General features: G+C 42.5%; 1 protein-coding gene across 1 annotated transcript in view; it reads right to left on the reverse strand.

Moving 5' to 3' along the window:
* Positions 1-257: 257 nt before the first annotated feature.
* GPT2 (glutamic--pyruvic transaminase 2) overlaps positions 258-23,036 on the reverse strand; it is a 51,867-nt gene continuing 29,088 nt past the window's right edge. Inside the window, exons 5-12 of the mRNA XM_007537709.3 lie at positions 21,475-21,605; positions 18,543-18,786; positions 14,299-14,378; positions 11,167-11,303; positions 7,693-7,867; positions 5,127-5,282; positions 3,814-3,926; positions 258-2,611 (exon numbers count right to left, since the gene is read on the reverse strand). Coding sequence (XP_007537771.1) covers positions 2,521-2,611; positions 3,814-3,926; positions 5,127-5,282; positions 7,693-7,867; positions 11,167-11,303; positions 14,299-14,378; positions 18,543-18,786; positions 21,475-21,605 — 1,127 coding nt within the window. The 3' untranslated portion in view covers positions 258-2,520. The remainder of the gene's footprint in view (positions 2,612-3,813; positions 3,927-5,126; positions 5,283-7,692; positions 7,868-11,166; positions 11,304-14,298; positions 14,379-18,542; positions 18,787-21,474; positions 21,606-23,036) is intronic.

A 23,036-nucleotide genomic window follows, 5' to 3' on the forward strand; every position in this document is an offset into this window, starting at 1 on the left:
TCTCTTCTACTAGAAAACTAAGGTAAGTATTTGTTTTAGCAATGTCCCACTTCAGAGAACTCATAAAACTTTTCCAACTCAAATGACAGAGAAAAGCAGCTCAGAGTCCTAGAGAGTTTATACCTAAAAGGAATGGAATCTGAAGAAGCTATAATTGAAATCTGTGGTATGTGGCAAAAAATTGTTTTATAAACTAAGTTGAATAAAGACAATTAGTGATGTTCCTGTGATTTTTAAGCAAGGGAAGTTAAGCATAGTCACCATTTTGGACATATATTTTATTATCTAGAAATTTCCAGCAGAGTCATTATTAAGTACCTTTTGTCAAAAGATGCTTATGCAAATCGAGATGGGAAAATAGGGACAGATAACTCTATCAGTTCTTCCTGAAAATCCTACACCACAAGCCAAACACTGCTTCAAGGGGGCTAGGTGACAGACCAAACAATGTACAGCCAGCACCCCTCACTTCCCCTTGTTACGAAACAAACAAAATGTCACAGGTATAGGCTTAAAGTGGGACCCCAAATGACACAGTTTGCTTTGGTAGTGCCCAAAGAAGAAAGTCACCAGAACAGAACTTGCAGAATATGAAATCTATTATGATCAGCCTTCTTACCTTAAGTTAACCTCCTAAATAAGCTAACACTACTACATGTTTGTTTTAGTAAATGTACATGTGAATTTACTTTAAAAAGCAAACCAAGTGTACATAACATCTTTTAAAAAATCATGTAAATGTTGCAAAGTTTTTAGGGGTTATTTATAATTTGTAGAGGTTTATAAAAACTACTGGTCTTATTAGGACTATAAATTCTAACCCTTCCTCCCCCTGTGAAAAAAGCAATTGTTACAAAAATAGAAAATATATACCAGCATCTACTATTTAACCTTTTCACCAGAATCACAACTCTGGGACACATTTTGGGTTATATATCATATAACACTCACAAGTGCAGTATTCTTAATTTTTTTAAGGAAAGAAAAGTTCTCAAATATTCCCTTTGTTCTTTGATATTGTGACTACTTCTTCATTGGGACATCATGCTACCAAGTAGTGACTGACTTTTTCCATTTCATTACCCTGCATGGACCCAACATAGAAACTATATCATAAAAAGCTCTTTTCAAAGCTCTTTCCTTTAGCCTCTTCCATTTCTCTACCTCCTTTAATTTCAGTTTGGGACTTGCTTGGGTCCCCTGGCTGCTGAGATTTGGTTTCTCTAACTGCCCATTGGAAAAAACTGATGAAAAGAAGGCTCTCTGTGAAGAGGGAACTCAGTCTGCTGTTGTTTGTGGAGTCCACTTTCTTGGAGTATGCTGGCTGACACTCATGTTTGCTAATACCTGGGAAGCTACACACTTGGTGGATGACACCTGGAGAGAAGGCTGATGCCAGTCTGGGATAGGAGCCAGCAGTAAATGTGGAGGTAAGACACTATGCATTAAGTCAAAACATCTTTAAACTTCAAACTGGATCACAAGTTAGGAACTGGACCAAATTCAGTGTGAAAACAATGCAACAGGCACTATGGGAGGAGGGGAATTTGACTGGATTTTACCTTAAGGATGCCCCTCTCTCACTAGTACCATTTTAGTGTTTCTTTGGCCCTGCTGTTGTCAGCAAGAGGCAATGTATGAAAAGGCTCAATCATGCCTTAATGGGAGAATAGTTGAGATGGATCTGTATGCCATTCTACTTGGGTTCTTCTCAAGACTGGAATACTGCTGAACTGACCCTGTATTCCTGAAGTCCAGAGAGACCTCTCACTGTGGGGGCCAGTCTATGCATGCAAGAGAATGCTATACCCCAATGTACTTGTGTGCAATCCCTACTAGCAGCTGCATGGTCCAAGTGGAAGCTAGTTCAACTTAGTGTCTGACCAACACCCAATCCTCCACTGTCAGGCTCACTGACCTTGACCAGAGTTGAAGCTACAGCTGCCCTCACTATCAATTTCTGCCTTCCAGCTAGAGTGGTGTGCCCTCTCTGAGTCTCCAGACAACCTCCACATCGTCCTGTGTGAAGGACTAGATTTTCACAATACTAAGGGATCAATACTCACATATGGTGATGAGTTGGGATTCCCAGCCCTTAGCAAGATTAAACCATCTTACTTCTCCAAATCTGAAACATTTTACCCAATACCCTGATTATTTTAAACCTCAAATCAACTTTCCGAACATTAACAATAGATTCTGAGACCACCAGTCACAAACACTGAGTAATTCCCTTCTACTTTGGTTGGATAAAAAAAAAACAAAACGAAACAGAACAAAAAACCAACAATAACCAGGGCTCTTGAGACATACCCAATTCACATTTGCTCAAAAGAGAAGTGCTCCCAACATCAAGGCACAGAGAAAGAAGTCTCCTTGGGCAAAATGACAATGAAAGCGCCCAGTGGCCTTTGTAAGGCCTGAGGCAGAGTTGCTGGGGGAGGTGAGTTCAGTCTGGTCTGAGTGGGCATCAGGAGGGAGGGCAGGTGTCTGGGTCTCCCTCTGTAGCCCACAGAGGCCTCATGCATACTTCTCCAGGAAGTTGATATGAAAGTCTTTCACCTTTTCAAGAACTGTTTTCAGCTTCTCCACTGGAGGAAGAATGGTCATTCTGTCAGGAAACATAACAATGTTAGCCTGGACACAAATTGTTCTAGAAAATGGGAGAGCAATGAAGCCTAGAACTCACTCCTTCATCTGTGTTAGTAGAGATGAAGTATGACCTGGTATGGGGCGAGGCATGCCTGGCTTGCCTGCTGCCATAGCACCAGACCTGAACAGCACTTGGCACTTGTTCCAGCATCATTCCCCACCCTCAACTCATACATTTATTTTTTTACCCAAGTAATACATGTACACAAAATCAATGAGCTGGTAGCCAGCATTTATGGTACATTAAGTTACATCTACTATGTATAACATTCTGATTAATATGTCAGGTTTTTTCTAGAGCAAGACGCTTGGTGATTCTTTTTTTTCTACAGAGAGATTCTTCAAGCATACTGGATGGATTTCTCCCCCACCCCCTAACTCTCCTTCCAAAGGAATCCCAGACTGCCTTGGTAATAAGCACTTTCCTCCAATACTGTCACTATGTTTCCCAACTATGCAACCCTTTTGATTTAAGCATGGGTTTATAACAAGAGTTGAAATCTCCATGGTGAACCTAACCAGAATAGAAAAGCTTTGCTTGTCCATTGAAGCAAACTGCTCATGACCTTGACTACATCAACACTTAGCTCCAAGTGTTAAGTAAATAACCCATGACATTTTTATTTTTTAGCAACTGGTACTGAGAATATCTGAGAGCACTGTGCATGGAGAAGGTGCTATTCTGAATTGAATTGGCATCACTGGGTAAACCTTGTTCTAGTTGCTCCTGTCTGCTCAATTCTGGGATTTCCCATCCATGGTGGGGCACAGGTAAGAGCCCTACAGAACAAGACACAGTGAATAGAGCTAATTATCATGATTTTCAGATGCGACATCTTAGTCGGTTTTGAGCTACTGAGATGCTGAATGCTGCCATGATGGAGTGAAAAATAAAAGAAATACACCACCAGGACAATTTTAGAATGATATATGACAGATGGAGCCTTTGGTGGAGGGACAAAGACATCAAGGAGATGAACTTAAGAGTCCACCCAGTTTTTCCAAGCCTATGGGTTCAGCTAGGCTTCAAAGGACAGTGTGAGGGTATAACTACAGAAAAGACAGGGGATACACACAACTTGGGCTCTGAAGCCATTAAGAAATTCATATTTCCTGAGATAAACCTGGGACCAGCCCCCTAGTGCAGAGAGGAAATTGTACCTGAAGTGGTAGGTGCCTTCCCTCTGCCCAAAGCCACTGCCAGGCACAACACAGATGCCAGTCTCCTCCAGGAGCTTCATGCAGTAGAACATATCTGGGGCCATTTTGTGGGCCTATGGGAACAGGGCAGAACTTAGAACTCAGTCTCTCAAAATTAATGCTTTGCGCTCTCTCTTTTTAAAATTTTTTTAAATACTTTTATTTATTTTATTATTAGATAGAGGCAGAGAGAAATTGAGGAGTGGGGAAGATAGACACCTGTAGCTCTTCCTTACCACTTGTGACACTTCCCCCTTGCAGGTGGGAACCAGAGGCTTGAACCTAGGACCTTGTGCACTGTAATGTGTGCACTTAACCAGGTACACCACCAACTGGCCCCAATGCTTTGAACTCACAAACTACTAAACATCCAAAGTCAAATGAAGATAAAATAGTTTCCCTCCCATAGCTGGGCCCTTCTCTTCTCCTTTTCCTTTGAGGACAGAGTTGATGCAGGAAGTAAAGAACTTGAAAGTAACTTCAGGATGCTCATAGGCTGGAATGCTCTGCTTCTGGGGGTACCAATCCCTCCTCCAGGTATTGATAGTGGTTAAATGTATGCCAAACTACAGCATACTCTGAAATGTGGGCCTGTAAGGTCTGCACCCAGTGGGACTTTTTGGGAAAAGGCTTCTATTGGGGGCACTGTTAATAGTGCTTCTTACACCTTGACTACATAACATGAGGTGGCTCTAAAACAGATTTTCAGACTTCAATATCTGAGATTCTGATTCAATATGTCTATTAGAGTCCATATTTTAAATGCTTAACAATGTACTATGGAGGGTTGTGGTTGTGATGGACATACCTTCAGAAATACTAAATGGATTATGATCCTCAAGGGATCAAGACCTAAGAACTTATTGGGAATGGATAATCTCATGTCTCAACCAAACTGACATTTAATAAGACCCCAGGTGGCACATGCACAAATTTGAGAAGTGCCATCCTTGGGTACAGTGCCTGGTTGAAGAACACATTCATTGCTTCCCTAGTGTCTATGCAGTGGTACATGTCCCACATCATACTTGAGATCTGCCTTTAGAGTACCAGATTTAACAGAGGCCAGGTCATCACCACTGGAGGGGCCATCACCATAGTGTGCTGAGGCTAGACCTCAGGAACTAGTCATCTTTATACAGTAAATAACATCTGGGAACGGGTGCTTGAAATTCAGAGCCTTAAGGGTCAGCACTTTTGCTTCCCAAACCAAGAAACAGTCACCTTCACCTCCACTCTATAGTCCCCAAGTGGACATGTGAGCGAGCACACACCTGAGCTGCCTCCATGGCTTTGGTAGGGATGAAGATCCGAGGAAAGGCATACATAGCCCCCTGCAAGGGATTGCAGTGAATTCCAGGGACTTGGTTAAATAGGTCTTCTGTCAGTTTAGCTTTTTTTGCCAGATTACCCAAGACAGACTCTTTCTCCTGATGAGACAGAGAGACAATATAGAAATCAGTATCTCTGAACATGAAAGAATAGTTCCATGGATACTGGAAGCTGTTCTTCCAGTGCCAGGATATAGTAGGACACTGGCAGAGGTGTGCTTGTATATATGTGAACACAGCAAAGCAGGAAGATGGATAAAATGAAGACTCCACTGTAGGAATTTGTTTCACAGACACTCAGCACAGGAGGCTGCTGTGTGTCCTTGGGCATGGGAACCACAGGGAGTTTCAGATCGCAGGAAACGTCAGGATAGTGTTTGTCACTGGATCAATTCTTATACCAGAATGTCACTCCTGAAAACAAGAAAAACAAAACAAACAAATAATAAAGGTCTAGGAACTGGAGGAAGTCTCACTGATAATAAGTGCTGTGATATCTTCCCACCACTCCGCCTGTCTTTATCTAAAATGAAAATATTGGCCTAGGAACAGTGGAATGGCACATGGGCATGACCTCGGTGCCGCACACACACCAGTAAGGGGAAAAAGAAAAGAAAAATTAACTCCTAACTACCGATTTGGATGGATTTAGCCCTAGATGGAAGATGGTAGAATATAATGGTTCTAGGAAACAGAGCCTGGCCACTTAATTTTTTTTTTTTGGGGGGGGCTATTCTTCCCCTTTCAATCTGTGTGGTGTGTATAGACTATATGACCTGGGCAAAGCAAATCAATGACTGGTCAGAGTTGGACATGTGCCCAAAACTGGAGTCAGTCTAGGACTTCTGCAAATGCAGCTAGGAAAGGGCGCAGAAGAGGTATGGCCTGCAGAAGAATGAGTAAGGAAAATGCAGTATGTCCACACACTGGAATAATATATAGCCTTAAAAATGAAGTAAATACAACAACTTTCTCAGCCATTCATCTGTTGTTGGGCACCTGGGTTGCTTGCAAGTTTTGGCTATTATGAATTGTGCCGCTATGAACATAGGTATACACATATCTTTTTGGATGGGTGTGATTGAGTCCTTAGGAAATATCCCTAGGAAATGAATTATTAGGTCATAAGGAATGTCCTTTTCTAGCCTTGTGAGGGTTCTCCGGACTGCTTTAAGGAGGGGTTGGACCAATCTACATGCCCATCAGCAGTGCAGGAGTATTCCTTTGTCCCGACAACCTCTCCAGCATTTGTTGCTGCTGTCGTTTTTGATGTATGACATTCTCTCATTGTTGTCTTTATTTGCATTTCTCTGACAATGGGTGACCTGGAGCAATTTTTCATATGCATGTTGGCCTTTTGTATCTCTTCGGTAGTGAATATTCTGTTCATAATCCTTTCTCCACTTTTGGATTGAGTCATTTCCTTTTTTATTGCTAAGTTTGGTGAGCTCTTCATATACTTTGGTTATTAGCATCTTGTCTGATGTATGGCGATGTAAAGATCTTCTCCCATTCTGTGAGGGGTCTCTTTGTTTGGGTGATGGTTTATTTTGCTGTGCAGAAGAGCCCTGTCCCACTTGGGAAAGACAGAAACAGGAGTATTGATTGACTTGCCAATGTCTGTGTCCAGCAGAGAAGCAATAACAGAAGCCAGACCAGACCTTCCACCTTCTGAACCCCATAATGATCCTGAGTCCATGCTCCCAGAGAGATAAAGAATAGGAAAGCTTCCATAGGAGATGGGATACAGAACTCTGGTGGTGGGAATTACACCCCTTTTATTCTATGGTCTTGTTGATCATTATTAAGTCAATAAAAAAAGAGGTAAATATGATAACATGGACAAACCTTAAAGGCATGCTCAGTGAAACAAGCCAGACAACAAATGATTACTATATTATGATTCTATTTATATGGGTTACTTAGGATACATTGGAGCAGTCACATTCATAGAAACAGAAAATTGAAAATAGGGTAGCAGGGAGGAAGGTCTGGAGAGCTACAGTTTAATGAGATCAGAGCTTTTAATTTGGGATGATGGAAAGGTTCTAGAGCTGGCTACATAACATTGTGAATGTACTATATATACCAAACTATGCTATTTAGAGATGTGCTGTCACTTGCTATTGGTCTGACTTGATTATTTTGAGCTGGTTAGTCCAGATAAAGGTCTAAGGTCATTGCCAATCCCCTTTCTAGTTTCGTAATGGAGCAGATCCCTCTCCTCCCAGGGTGTTCTCGGGACACAAATCTGTCTTGTCAGTGTGGCTGACTATGCATAGTGCTAACGGAAGAAGAAATGGAATCATATGCATAGTCCTCCCACTTCAAAACACCATCCAGCTACATTGTCACACTTAACTGTGCAAGAGTAGGTATGATGCCAATGGAAACCAAGAGCATCCTCTGGAGGCCATACCCTTGGGAGGCATCTGGAGGGAGATTGACTATGGTAAACACGAACATATGTGGGCCAATAGACCCTTTTGCAGCAGAACTGCAGACTCACCCTGCTGAACTGCTCAAAGGACTCCTCTCCTGGCACTGGGGGGTTCACAACAATGTCCATGGCAGCTTGCCCAGACACTGGTGGGCACAGACGCACAGAAAGTAGCTTCACCAGCTGACCCTTGATCTCAGGGTGCAGGTTAATCACCTCCATGTAGCCTCCTCTGTAGCCACACCTGGAAATTGAAGGGCAAGGTGAGAAACTGTCAGTCAGTAACCAAGAGACCTCAGTTAAGTGCAATAAAAAATCTGTCAAAAATCTTCTGTAACACTGAGTGGGCAAGTATGCCCAAGTCCTTAGCTATGGAAAGTGAATGATACCAACAGTTGAAGATTCCATATCACAAGAAAAGGCATGCTGTCTCTTTGTCCCACTGCCTGAGAAATGGAGACAGTCCTTGAATAGGCTCCCTCCTATCTTTGGACTGTTATGTCAAAAAAAAAAAAAAAAAAGAAGGAAGAGAAGGAAAAGGAGAAGGAGGAGAAGAAGAAAAAGAAGAAGAAAGGACATCATTTTGTTTGAGTCACTATTTTATTTATTTATTTATCTTGCCTCCAGGGTTACCATTGGGGATTGGTGCCTGCACTACAAAACCACTGCTCATGGAGGTCACTTTTTCCCATTTTTGTTTTCCTTGGATAGGACAGAGAGAAACTGAGAGAGAAGAGGAAGACAGAAAGGGGGAGAAAAAGATAGACACCTGCAGGCCTGCTTTCCCGCTCATGAAGCGACCTCCTGCAGGTGGGGAGCCGGGGTCTCAAAACAGAATCCTTAGGCTGGTCCTTTTGCTTTGCACCATGTGCACTTAACCTGCTAGCTAAAGCCCAGCCCCCTGACTCACCATATTTTAAAGCCTTTTTATTATAGCAGCTTAGCCAGAACTCTAACTAATACAACAGCCCTGCTCCAAAGGGGCACATGACACAGGGCAGGCATTTCCCTGCACAAGCTCTAAGGAATGGGCGCATGAGTCCCTGGTAACAAAGAGCATCAGCCTGAGGATTTTTTTTTTTTTTTTAAATTAAGAGGCCTTTTATGATGCTACAAATGTTTTTCCACTAGCCATCATATAATATTTATTTTATTGCTCACTAGGGCTTCATTCCCTCATGATTTCACCATGCCCAGAAGACTCAGTTAGAAAAAAATGTTTATTTTATTTATTATATATGAGAGTGTGTCACCTGAAACAGAAAGTGAGAAAGACAAACTAGGATATCACTCTCTGATACATGTGGTGGTGGTGATTGGACTGGGAAGTTCACGCATGCAAGACCAATGCTCTAACAGATGAGCTATCTCCTTAGCCACTTAATATTTGTTTACTTACATGATAGTGTGTGTGGGGGAGAGAATAAGAGCATTAATCAATCAATATGTGGTATAGGGGATTGAACTCAGAACCTAATGCAGGAACTAGAGCAGTGCTACCTCTCAAGCACCTAATTATTTTTTGAAACTTCAGATGGAGGCAGGTAGGAAGAGAAATGTAATACCACTTGACCTCTTGACTTGGCTCACATGTGGTGCCAGGGGCTTATCCTCACATATGGTAAAGTGTATATTTTGCCTGGTGAGTTATCTCCCAGACTTACATTTCCTAAGATGCCATAATTTACTTTCAACTTTGGAAAGTGAATCTGTCTTTGCCAGTTCAGTTCAACAGTCTGATCCAAAGAGTGTTTTAGGACAAGGGAGATCACATAGTGGCTGTGCAAAAAGACTCATTCCTGGGACTTTGGAGACTCAGGTATGAGAGTCTCTTTCATAACCATTATTCTATCCTCTCTACCCTAAAATACAATTATGGGATCTGAGAAAAGTTTTCCATAACAAAGACCGAAAGAAGGAATTTTCTCCCTAATTTTCTGCTGGTGAGCAGAAAATCAAGTTAAGCAAAATAGTAAGTCTGTAGGTGATCATGATCTGAGTGTAATAGGATTCCAACATCCAAGAGATAACTGTGTAAGAGTATCTATAACACAGATGAAGAGATGGATAGGTATGAGTAAACAAAGCAGATTTGTTTAGGAAAAGAGCTACATAGCACATGAACTTTTAGCAAGAAGCCAGCACTATTATTGAGGCAGACTGGAAAACCAGCATAAATTAGCCCTGAACATATCAAGACCAACTGAGTACCAATCCTAAAGGCACAATCTGGTCAAATATTTTTTCTTTTCTTTTTAAAGACTTATTTTTGGGGGGTGAGGGTAGATAGCATAATGGTTATACAAAGACACACTCATGCCTGATGTTCCCAAATCACAGGTTCGATCTCCCATTCTACCATAAACTAGAGCTGAGCAGTGCTCTGTTTAAAAAAAAAAAAAAAAAAGAGTTATTTTTGTTAGAAAGACACAAAGAGTGAGCAACCACTCAGCTCTGGCACATAGCAGTGCTAGGGATTGAAACTGGGGCCACAGGCATGCATGTCCTTTGCTCTAATGTTGACTTATATCCTTGACTCTTGGTCAAATTATTTATTATTATTATTACTATTTTTACTAGGACTGCTCAGCTCTGAGTTATGGTGGATTGAACCTGGGGCTTTATAACCTCATGCATCAAAGTCTCTTCCTCTCCCTTTGGGTCTTCACATAAAAGCCAGATCCTCAGTGAGGCACTATTTAAGCCTGAGACCCCTCTTAAATCCTGGCTCTTTCCTCTATTTTTCTCCAGATGATGCATGATGTAACTTGTATTGACACTGTCTTTTAATTAGAACATAAGCTTTACGTTAGCTGTGTTTTTAGGTAGCAAAAAGTTCCAGCCAAAAAGTCCTCAGGTTGATGTTCTTTGTTACCAGTGAATCATGTGCCAAGCCCTAGAGCTTGTGCAGAGATGCCAGGTCTGAATCCTGTGCCCCTTGGGAGCAGTGCTATTACACTAGGGGTTAGGGTAAGCCACAATAACAAAGAGGCCCCCAAAATATACTAGCTTAAACCCTGTGGTTTTGTAGTTTGCTCACTACTATAGTCTTGGTGCCAAATGCAGTACTGGACTCAGAGCAGGTGATCAGTAAACAATAATGGAATGAATAAAGCATTCAATTGCTGCTCTGACCTCAGTGCTAAAACACAGAGATCATAGAGCTTTGCCCACTGGCCTGGTTGCATTAAGTTTGCATCCATTAAGTTTGTCTTCCCTAGCCCCTCAATTTCAGTTGAGGTGAGAGCAAGAATGGGATGTTTGGCTGGCACAGAACACCAGTGTTGCCAGCTGCTGTGGTTTTTATTACTTTTGGTTTTTTTGACACAATATTATTTTATGAGCTCCTTCCCAAGGATTGTCCTCACACTATTAGACTCTCTCATAGGGGAGACACAGCCTGCTTCCTTACTTCTCAGACCAATGAAAGCAGTAGATGAGGGCATCTGCCTCTGCCCAGTGGGTCAACCGTGGAGTAGGGCAGAGGAAATCTTGGATCAGGCAAGTCCAGAGACAGCAGGAGGGAGGTAGGAGCCAACATACTCGCCCATGTATCCTTTGGAGGTGGAGTGGAAGGAGGCAAGCTCCACATTGCTGGAGTATTCAGGACCCATCTCATAAAGTACCTTCTTAAAGGAGTGGAATCTGCAATCTAGAGAGTATACATTGTCCTGGTACACCTGTGAGAGAGGTCAAGAGAAGGACAGTCACCAAAAATCCCCCCAAAGACATGAGTCTATGCAGGAACAGAACCCTTCAGGTACTGGATTAAGGAAGGGAGAGATATAGGTATGCAGGCTTCAAGTATGCCCTGAAGTCAGGCGTTAATGTTGTTCCCAAGGACCAGAGTATGTCTGAGAGAATCCTCTAGAATCAGCAAAGAGAAAAAGATTCTAGCTGAGCACCAAGTTGATCTCTCTCACATTCACCCAAACCTTTCTAGCTCATCTGTCCAGTGACAATATCCAGAGCTCTCACCTCCCCAATCAAATGTTTTTCCTCCAGGGCAATGTGTATTCCCTTCAAAACATTAATAATGAAGACAGTTCATGTACCTGGTCTCTGACCTCCCTATACTTGAAAGGAGCTGTCCCTCTCAGTCTGTTCAGTCCATTTCAACATCTATCCAGATTGGAATTATTTTGATTTTCTGTCCATTTACTGTCAGTCTCCCCTGTTAAGACTATAAACATGAGTAGTACACACACTTGTTCCTGTGTACAGTTTCGTGCTCACAGAGGCAAAAACCCACTTGGCCTTTATAGATGGATGTCCCACACCAATTATGAAGATCATGAATATCAAAGCTTTCTGGGACAGTACAGTTCAGTGGAAGGTCAGGTCAGTTCATTCTTTAACAAGCTAAACAGAGTTCTCCTCCCCCCACTTCCCCTTTCTGTCTTATTCTCAGACCCAGACGGAAGGTTGTTTGCACATCAGATCACGAGAAAAACCATGGTTTACTCTATTGTGCCTTCTTTCCTTTACACATGAAAATTTCAGATCACCTGCTACTAGACATGGTGACAATATAATGAGTAAGTTGTGTGTATGTACAGATGCACGTATGTATGTAGCAAATATCTGAAGGCAGTGTAATAGCCAGAAAGCATAGAGAAATAAAGATAAGGTAGGATTTGAAAAGTTCTCCCTTCCAAAGCAGGAAAAGAATGAGCAGACCTCTGCTATGGAACTCGGATTCAAGAAGCTATATTTTGGAGTTAAGATTCCCCTCCTCAAACTGAGGTCCTGGTGTGTGATGGGGAAGGGGGCCCTAATTTGGGGGAATGAGTGTCTCTCAAACATCTATCAGGAGGAGATGTGAGATTGTGACTATGTGTCAAAGACTACACTGTAAACCATCACACCCCCCCCAATTAAAAAAAAAAAGAAACAAAAAACTTTCCTGCTTACAAGCTGTAGGGAACTAAATGAGATGGTGGCTAGTGGAGACACATTGCCCACTCAGTACCAACTTCCCTTCTCTGGTACAAGTCCTTCAATTTGACCCCAGGGATCAATTCTTTCCCAAGTTCTCCTCCCTTATCTGGAGGTTTGATGCCACAGGGTAGAGATCCCATCTCTCATGATGAAGAAACCTGATCAACTTGCATTATCATAACCAAAAGACCACCATGATTGGCTTGGTCATTAATGGGAATGTGAACCAAGCTGTATCAATGAGGCTCTATTCTGAGATTTTTGTAAGAACCACCAGGAAGAAAGTTTCTTTCTAGCTGGGAAGGCAGGTGGCCTGTGTGTGAAGCAGGATGGAAGCATTTGTAAGACATATTTTGTTGGTCATCATTTCTCATTTGGCTAATTCTGCTTTTGTTTCTATCCGTGTTGATCATCATGCCAGGTTCCCTTGCATTGCTTGATGCTGTGGTCTATTTACATAATCACTGTTTTGCCTGAGACCCGCCCTGCCTGCAGGGCATTGGTTTAATCCCCACTGGTTAGATGGAATTCCCGCTCTTTTCCTTCTCTCCACCCACTCTCCTACCCAGTTCCTTTTTCCGGCCTGCCACTTCTGTCTCAGAAGGTATAAAGGCAGATTCTCTTCTAATCAGTAAGAATTGGATTGCATTCCCACTCAGCCATGAGTTCCTGGTTGTCTCTCTCCCGCCCGCAAAGCTAGCCCAGCAATATTTCAGGCCATGGTGATAAAACCAGTGGTAGTGAATCATCCTTTCATTCCTGAGGCTGTGAAGCTGCAGATTCAATTCCTGGCATCACCATAAACCAGAACTGAGTAGTGTTCCAGTCCTGCTCCTTCTCTATCGAAATAAAAATAAATACACCTTTAAAAAAAAGTTCTTGATCTAGGGCAATACTTGTGACCCCTAACACTCTTATTTTTCATTTACCATTTAAAGTAGTTTGCGTTAGCAGCCAGGGAGGTGGTGCAGCAATGGAGTGGGACATGCAAGAGGTCCTGAGTTCAGTTCCCAGCAACACATATGCCAGAGTGTTACTCTGGTTCTCTCTCTTTCTTGCTAGTAAGTTAAAGTGGTTTAGGATAGATTTATGTGCTGCCGAGGATTGAACTCAGGAAGGACCTCATGCTTGAGAGTCTAGTGCCACTGCACCACCTGCTGGACCTGGTATACATTTATGAAATAACCAAATTAGAGTGCAAGCCAGTACAGGGGTGATTTAGGCCTGTTTCATAGGTTAAACACTGAGGGGTGAGTCATGGTGCATCTGGTTAAATATACATACTCAAGGACCCAAGTTTAAGGCACTGGGCCCCACCTGTAGGGGAAAGCTTCTCAAGTGGTGAATTAGTGTTGTAGGTATCGCTCTTTCTCTCTCTCTTTCTTTCTTTTCCTTTTCTTTCTTCCTTTCTTTTTTTTAACCAGAGCACTGCTCAGCTCTGGTTTATAGTGGTGCAGGGTGGGGGGATTGAATCTGTGATTTGGGAGTCTCAGGAATGAGAGTGTCTTTGCATAATAATTATACTATCTACCTCCCACCCTCTCCCTATCTTTCTTTCCCCTCTCAACTTTTCTATCTCTATCCAAGTAAATAAATAATATAAAAAAAAAAAAAAACTGAACATGCTCATCTTGGGCAGAAAGTTCTGTCTATAGAATAGTTAGGTCTGAACCTCTTTCCTTAGAAAGAAATCTCAACTTTAGTCCTCTGAGAAAGAACTAGAGCCATTCTTACCTCATCAGCCAAAAGAAAAAGCTTCTCTTCCCAGGCAAAATGAATCACATCTTCTATGCACTTTCTACTCTGCACCTGACCTAAAAACACACCAAAGAAAAACAGAATGTAATAGTTTAAATTGTTCCTAGGTTAGAAGCCTACTTATAATCACTGAGGTACCTGGTGTTCCACAGATGTGCATGACAGGGTACAGTCAACCTCCAAGGGGGCCTATAAATGCCTGTTTCATATCACTTGAGCCACATACACAGTGGAAGAAGGGTTTCACAACTGGTTTTCTTGCTATTCTTATGAAAGGTATGTATATGGAATGGGTGTGTGTGTGAGTGTTATATGCACAGGGAAGAAGTCATGGAAGTGTCACAAAGAATAGGAAACCACACACCTATGGACATCAATTTTTGACAAGGGGCCCCACAATATTACATGATGAAAGGAGAGTCTCTTCAACAAATGGTGTTGGGAAAATTGCATTGAAATATGCAAAAGAATGAAACTGGGCCACTATATCGCACCACATAGAAAGTAAACTCCAAATGGATCAAGAATTTGGATGTTACATAAGAAACCATCAAATATTTAGAAAAAAGTATTGGCAGTACTTTTTTTTATTTAACAATAATCGACAAGACCATAGGATAAGAGGGGTACTATTCCACACAATTCCCACCACTAGAGTTCCATATCCCATCCTCTCCATTGGAAGCTTTCCTATTCTTTAACCCTCTGGGAGTATGGACCCAGGATCATTATGGGGTGCAGAAGGTGGGAGGTCTGGCTTCTGTAATTGCTTCTCTGCTGAACATGGGTGTTTGGCAGTACTTTTTGATCTAAGCTTTAAAGTTGTATTTAATGATTCAAGTCCATTTGCAAGAAAAACAAAAATAGACCAGTGGGAATACATCAAATTGAAAAGCTTCAGTACAGCAAAAGAAACTCAACAAACTCAACAAATAACAACAAAACACTAATGACCTCAAATATCCTCTCCCTAAAAGTAGGGAGAGGATATGGACAGAATATTCACCAAAGAATAGATCTGAAGAATCAATAGATGTAAAAACATGCTCAAGCTTGGGGGCCAGGTGATGGCACACCTGGTTGAGCACATGTATTACAATGTGCAAGGACCTGGGTTCGAGCCACTGGTTCCCACCTGGAGGGGAAAAGCTTTGCAAGTTGTGAAGCAGTGCTGCAGGTGTCTCTCTGTCTCTCTCCCTCTCTATCACCCCCTTCCCTCCTGATTTCTGGCTGTCTCTATCCAATAACGATAGTAATACAAAAAAATGTTCAAGGTCACTGATTTCCAGAGAAATGCAAATAAAGACAACAATGAGATATCACTTCACTCCTGTGAGAATGCCATACAAGAAAGGACAGTAATAACAAATGCTGGAGAGGTTGCAGGGATAAAGGAACCCTCCTGCACTGCTGTGGGAATGTGAATTGGTCCAACTTCTGTGGAGATCAGTTTGGAGAACACTCGGAAGACTAGAAATGAACCTACAACATGAGCTGACAATTCCTCTCCTGGATATATATTCTATGGAATTAAAAATACCCATCCAAATTGATCTGTGTATACCTATTTATAGCAGCACGACTTGGAAGCAATATAGGTGTCCAACAACAGATGAGTGAGTGACTAAGAAAGTTGTGACACATAGACCCAATGGAATACTATCCAATTATTAAGAATGATGAAGTCACCTTCTTCACCTCATCTTAGAGCTTGAAGGAACCATTTTAAGTGAAGTAAATCAGAAAGAGAAGGATAAATATGGGCTGGTATCGCTCATGGATAGAACATAAGGAACAAGAATGGAAAGGGGAAACACAAAACAAAGCTTGGACTGGGTTTGGTGGCGAAGGGGGTGCTTTGAGGGCCTGGTACATAATGGTGAAAAGGGACTTAGGCTGAGGGTAAAGTGTTTTGCAGACATCTATGTTGGTGAGATGAGAAATTTTACCCATATGTCAACAATTGTACTGTAAAACATAACCCCTCAATAAAAAAATAAAGCATAGGAAAATAGCTTCTGAGGGAATAGTTCATCTAGTAGAGCATCAGCCTTGCATGCCTGAGGCTCCCAGTTAAATTCCTGACTTAATATATGCGTGAGTGGTACTCTAGTATCTCTCTTATTTTCTTTCTTTTCTAAAAAATATTTATTTATGGAGTGCAAGAACCAGAACATCATGCTGGTACATGCGCTTAACCCATTGCACTACTGCACAGAAGAGAAGGAATGAGGGAGTCCGGCGGTAACAGCAGGTTAAGCGCACGTGGTGCAAAGCGCAAGAACCAGCGTAAGGATCCTGGTTCGAACCCCGGCTCCCCACCTGCAGGGGAATCGCTTCACAGGTGGTGAAGCAGGTCTGCAGGTGTCTTTCTCTCCCCTCTCTGTCTTCCCCTCCTCTCTCCATTTCTCTCTTCCCTACCCAACAATGATGCCAACAATAATAACTACAACAATAAAACAACAAGGACAACAAAAGGGAATAAATAAATATTTAAAAAAATTTTTAAAGTTGATCATAGAGAGAAAGAAGGAACTGAAGCAGGCAGATAAAAATGAAGATGTTAAGTCAATCAGCTCAGCATAGTCTTTAATACATCAACAGTAAGCGAAGGAGAGAATTGCACTGGCCAAGTGGCAGGTGGTTTACTTTCCCCCCAGGGTAAGCATAAGCTCCATGAGGAAAGGCCAAGATCTGGATAACTAACTGATTTTTCCTCAAAGTCAGTGGTTGCAGGTGATCAGTTAATATTTGCAGAATAAGCAGTATATGGACTAGTCTACAGACCAGCTCTGGCCTCTCCCCTCCTTTGAATACATGTTGCCATCATTTAAGATACTAAATATTGTATGGGCCATGGGTCTGGGGGTGGAGGATAAGAACAAATTCAACAAAGTGGCAATGAATCATTTCCTTATATTTTCCAAGACCAATAAGTATAGCACTGGGAATATTTGAGGCATCCGTACTATTTAGAAAAGGACCACTACTACAGCTAAGCTTGTGAAATCTTTTAAAAGGCTGTTTCTTGCAGTTGCATGAATAGTTCAGCTGGTACAGTGCAGGACTTGCACTTCTGAGGTTCATGGTTTGATCCCTGGTGCCACATATACTGAGCTTAATATTAGCCAAAAGGCCAAGAAATGATGCCACATGTACTAGAGTGATACTCCGGTCTCTCCTTCACATGAAGTACTCTATCTCATGTGAAATAATTTTTTAAAGGCTATTTATGGGCCTGAGCCCATAAATCACTGGGTAGGGCACCTCCCTTGTCATATGTAAGCCCCAGTTTCAAGGCTTAGCACAACATGGGGAGTGCCATGCTCAGGGTAACCTCAGGTGCTGCAGCATTTTCCTGTTTCTATCTGAATGCAAAAGTCTTATTTATAAGCACACCTGGTTGAGTGCACACATTACGCAAAGACCTGGGTTCTAGTCCCCCACTTTCCACCTGCCAGGTGAAGCAGGTCTACAGGTGTCTTTCTCTCTCCCTCTCTTTTCTGCACTCAGGAATTTAAATGATGCTTTCAGCTGATTGACATATCATTTAGTGTTCCCAAGAAGCAAATCCCACAATCAACTCCTACGCTTTTTGGCCCTGATCCAATTTATCTCAACAAAGGAGGAGAGAGGAGCCCTTGTTCTCTGTATCTAAATAGCATTAGGGTTTTAAGAAGCCAGTAGCCCAGAAAGATCAAAACAGGCAGGCTGTGCATCTTTTTTAAAAGAGAAAAACATGCACAATTAGAAGTGTTTTTCAACTTCAGAAACAGGGTTTGGGGGCCTGTTTGGTTTTTTTGTTTCTAATACAGCATTTCCCTTTTTAGGCCTCTAAGTACACAGCACTGCTGTGTCAAAGAAAAATAAAATGCACAGACCAGCATTCTGCAAACCAACCGGTTCAAAAAACAAGTAGGAGTGAAGGTACAATGAGGCCTCAAGGAGGCAATTCTTTGCAAATGCAAGAGCAGAAAAGGAAAAGGGGGGGGGGGGGACTTTTAATAATACAACCCTGTCCAAAAGAATGTCTACATTTATTCACCAACTAAAGTGGCCTATGGCAAATTTTATGGCAAATTTTATTAGCAAATCTAGACTTGAATCAGAAAATTGGGAGCCAGGCCTTTTTTTTTTTAACTCTTTATATTGTCCAAATTCCAGTGTACCAGTCACCCTACTGCTGTCCCTACAGATCTGGGAGGAAGTAAAGCACAGACCTGTGGGATTCCCAGGGTTGATGATGCACAGCACCTTGGGGTCACAGTGCTCTTTGGCCTCCCGCAGGGCCCGCCGGAGCTCGTTCACATTCAGGGCCCAGCAGTTCTCTTCATCCAGGTAATAGTTCACCTGGACGGCGTCGAGTTCAGAGATGACCGCTGAGTAAAGGGGGTACTGTGGGATGGGAATCATCACACCTGTGCGTGACTTGCCTCCACCAGAGACCAAGATCTTCAGGATTGTCTGCAAGCAAGAAGTCATATCTGAAGGGCCACTACCACTTCCCTTCCACTCCCCACAGGAAGACAAGCCAGGAAGCCCCTAGCTCAGCCATTCACCAGCTACTCCACGGCTTGCCTCCATTGTGGACCCATACAAGTTACTTAACTTTTCCTGAGTCCCACTTTCCTCATCTGTTAAATGTGGTCCTGTGTGCGTGAGTGGGAGGCATGGATGTGAGGGCAGAAAGGGTAAGCAAAATACAATGTTTTCAAGTTCTTATCACATGCATGGTATATAAATTCTCAATAGTGGTTAATGTATCTTTTTAAGTACCTAAAACTGGTTTGCAAACTGGCCTTATCTCAGAATTTTTATGATCTCACCCCAGCAGTTCATTCTGTGTGATGGGGGTGCCCAAGAATCTACCTAACAGTTGGAGAGACCCCTCAACAAGGCAGTCATTGTTATAACAGGATACACTACCTATCTGTTGCCACCAGGTGGAGTCTGCCACCTGACATTTCAAAATTGAGTTAGCAGAATTTCTGAAAAATCAGGTCATGGGAATCCTGAGTATTGATGGGAGGTGGAACTAATTTATTGAGTCAAGCCAACCCTCTTCTGGGACAGTCCCCACCTTATACATATGCTTGGGTACATCTTTAGGCTCGTTTTTTTCACAAGGATGTGACCTGAAGTGACTTTATTCTCTTCACTTAAGGACACGCTTGTCTGTACTCAGGCTTCTCTGGGAACTGAAAGGAGGCCTTGATAGCAAAACTCAGGGAAAGATGCTGTTAGGGGCAAGAGTTCATAAGCACAAACGCCACAGCGTGATTCAAAACAGGCAGAAGACTTAATGTCTCTAGATTTGAGAGACTTTGGGAAACAAAGCACATCAAAAACAAGAGTCTTGGAGGTCAGGAGACAAAGACCATTAAAAAGAAAGGGGTCAAACTTGGTGAGTAGGGAGGGTAAGTGAGCAGAACTCACCTAGAACCAACTAGCTGCTGAAGAGTGAGGGAATGCAAGGCTCCTACAAAGTGACCACTGATGGTAAGCCCTCTGCATCATGACTGACTCACAGCTCAAGCCACCTCTTCTCTTAGCTCCTTACACTTAGTACTATGGGCACTTAACCAGGTGCACCTCCCGGCACCCTTCTCTCACCTCCTAAACACTCCCTGACATCTACTGTATTCCCATCGTACCAAAGTTAAAACTTAAGAACATAAACCTAGCAGCACAGTGAGTAGGATTTTGGGTTTGAAGGCATGAGGTCCTGAGTTTGATCTATGGCATCACATGTCTTTCTTTCTTTTTCTTTAATATTAATTTATTTTTCTTTTTGTTGCCTTTGTTGTTTTTTTTATTGTTGTTGTAGTTATTTTAAAAAAAATATTTATTACCTTTTGTTGCCCTTGTTGTTTTATTGTCATAGTTATTGTTGTTTTTCTTGATGTCATTGTTGTTGGATAGGACAGAGAGAAATGGAGAGAGGAGGGGAAGACAGAGAGGGAGAGAGAAAGATACTTGCAGACCTGCTTCACTGCCTGTGAAGCAGCTCCCCTGCAGGTGGGGAGCCGGGAGCTCGAACTGGGATCCGGTCTCTGTGCTTCACGCCATGTGCACTTAACCCTTGTGCACTTAATCACTACTGCCCGACCCGCTCATCTTTCTTTCTTTTATGTAGATAAAAAGTTTTTTAAAAAAATCAACTAAGCAAATATTAACCTAATCACTTCTCTTGTCTGCTTCAATGATTCTATCTGGCTCTTTTTGTTGTTACTGTTATAATTTTATTCTCCAGACCACTTTTTCATTCAGTTAGAAAGAAGGAGACATCATAGCAGAAGAACTTCTTCTCATGCCATAGCACCTCTCATGAGGTGCTGGAGCTCAAATCTGGGCCTGACATGGCAAGAAAGGTACCCTACTCAGTGAACTCTGCCTCTCTGACCCTCCGTATTGCTCTTGGCCTTTGAGGTCCTGCAGGAGGACTCAAGCTACTTCTGTTTCCCCAGCACATTTCATGTAAGTCTATCCTTCACCATGTGTGCTTGTCAAGTCAAAGTCTCCATTTCCAAACAGTGGGTTCTTTCTAGCTCTAGTGACCTTTTATTCAGAAAACACTCCCTCCCCCATCTCACATGCCCTCCAGAACTCTCTGCTCAGTCTTCCCTGGAGAAGAATTCTAGTCCTCACCCTTATTACCAGAGTTCATGCTGCCCCCCACCTCCAGGTCAGAGTCCTTGTAACCTATCCTCCCCCCACCCCAACCCTGCCTTTCTGTTGTACTTTGTCCTCTTCATCTAGAAGAGAAGCAGAAAGCTTAAAATGTGACATTTACTTATGTGGTATTAATGCTGCTTCAGCACCAAGTGTAAAAACAGTGTTTTCCCAAGAGTGCCCAATACTTGGTGGAGGAGGAACATAGCTATTTGCTGAGTAAGGGAAAGGCCAATGCCAACAGGAGATGGACATCTTCTGGTGTCCCATGAATCTTGTCCAGCTTGACATAATAATATATGTTTCTGAAGGGAAACAGAGGCTGTTGTGGTATACGGGTTCTTGAGAACCACCCAGCAGAGACCTGCAGGGGGCCACCCTTTTCCTTGGCCTGGTCTCCCTATGTGATATGAGAGCCCCTAATACGCAAAGCTGCTCAAGTAAGTGAACTGGGATAATAGACAATCTCTTCACACGTACAGTAATGCCGTCACTAGCTCCAGTGGTCAGGTAAATGTTGTCTGGGTCTGCAGGCACACCATCTCTCCTGGTAATGTAGGCAGCCACATCTTCTCGGATACAGTTGACACCCTGGCTAGCACTGTAGGATCCTATAAGACAGCAAACAAGCCAGTTAACTAGAGGCAGGATATCAGGGTGCACAGAGTCAGGGATATCCATATAATCAAATACAGGAGAGACACTGGGGACTGACTCTCATTACTCTAGGCTCTGAAGCTGTGGCAAGATGCTTAGCCACCTCTCTGAGCTTCATCCACCCACCTACCCACTTATCTACCCACTCACTGATTCATCCATCTGTCCCACCTATCCACCCATCCATTCTGCCCATCTGCTTACCCACCCACCTGCCCATCCACTCAGCCATTCATCCACCCAATATTCACTGAGAACCTACTACATGCCAAGCATTATCGTAAAGCCTGGCTTCTAGTCAGTCAACTGGTACCCATAATTATTACTGGTACCCATAATTACTGACAATATAAGTCAGTACAGTTGGGATTTCTATGCTTTTATAATGGCCACACACATATGGTTCCAGGGCACTTGAGAATGAATTAACCCCAAATGATCATTTGCCAGCACCAGAAGTTGAGATTTGGGGGGCTGCCAGACATGACCGCTCCCTACCCCTACTCCATGTCTACAATGTCATCAAGCTAGCATTTAGGACTGAAAATCTGCCGGGCTAGCTTCGCGGGTGGGGGAGAGACGACGAGGGACTCATGGATGAGCTGGGAATGCAGTTCAATCTTTACTGAGCGGGAATGCAGTTCGATCTAGCTCTAATCACAATCCCATCCTATATATATCTCCTGAGGCGGAAGTGTCAGAAGAGGATGTACGTAGGACAGGGGGTTGGGAGAAGGAAAAAGCGCATGAACCAGTGGGGATTAAACCAATGAAAACAATGATTATGTAAATAGACCACAGCGGCAAGCAATGTAACAGAAGGGGTCTTAGAAGAAGAATTTAGAAGCAGACCAACAAAAATCTAGACTATTTATATGAAGTTCAAACTTAGGCAAAGCTAGGATGCTGGAATGTAGCTCAGTGGTAGAGCATGTGCTTCCCATGTATGAGGTCCTGAGTTCAATCTCTGGCACCACAAAAAATAGGCAAAGTTAAATGATGCTCAGAGTTAGAATGGTGTTGATGACTTGGGGGTAGGGTGGAGCTACTAACTACAACAGGACACAAAGGAGCCTTCTAGGGTGCTGGAAATGTTCAGTATCTTGATCTGGATGGGGTGACAAAGGGATACATATATACATGCAAAAATTACTCAAGTTTTACATGAATGTTGTGCATTTCACTACATTTCAAATCTCTCTCTCTCTCTCTATATATATATACACACACACACACACACACACATATACATACATACATTTATTTAATGCAGTGCCAAGGTATAAATCTAGGGCTTTGTGCATGCACAATACCACTAGGCCATTGCCCAGTCCAACTATTCTTCTACATCATTTATTTATACTATTTTGTATTTTTAGAGAAAG

This window comes from Erinaceus europaeus, chromosome 2 (assembly GCF_950295315.1).
Source record: "Erinaceus europaeus chromosome 2, mEriEur2.1, whole genome shotgun sequence".
Lineage (NCBI taxonomy): Eukaryota > Metazoa > Chordata > Mammalia > Eulipotyphla > Erinaceidae > Erinaceus > Erinaceus europaeus.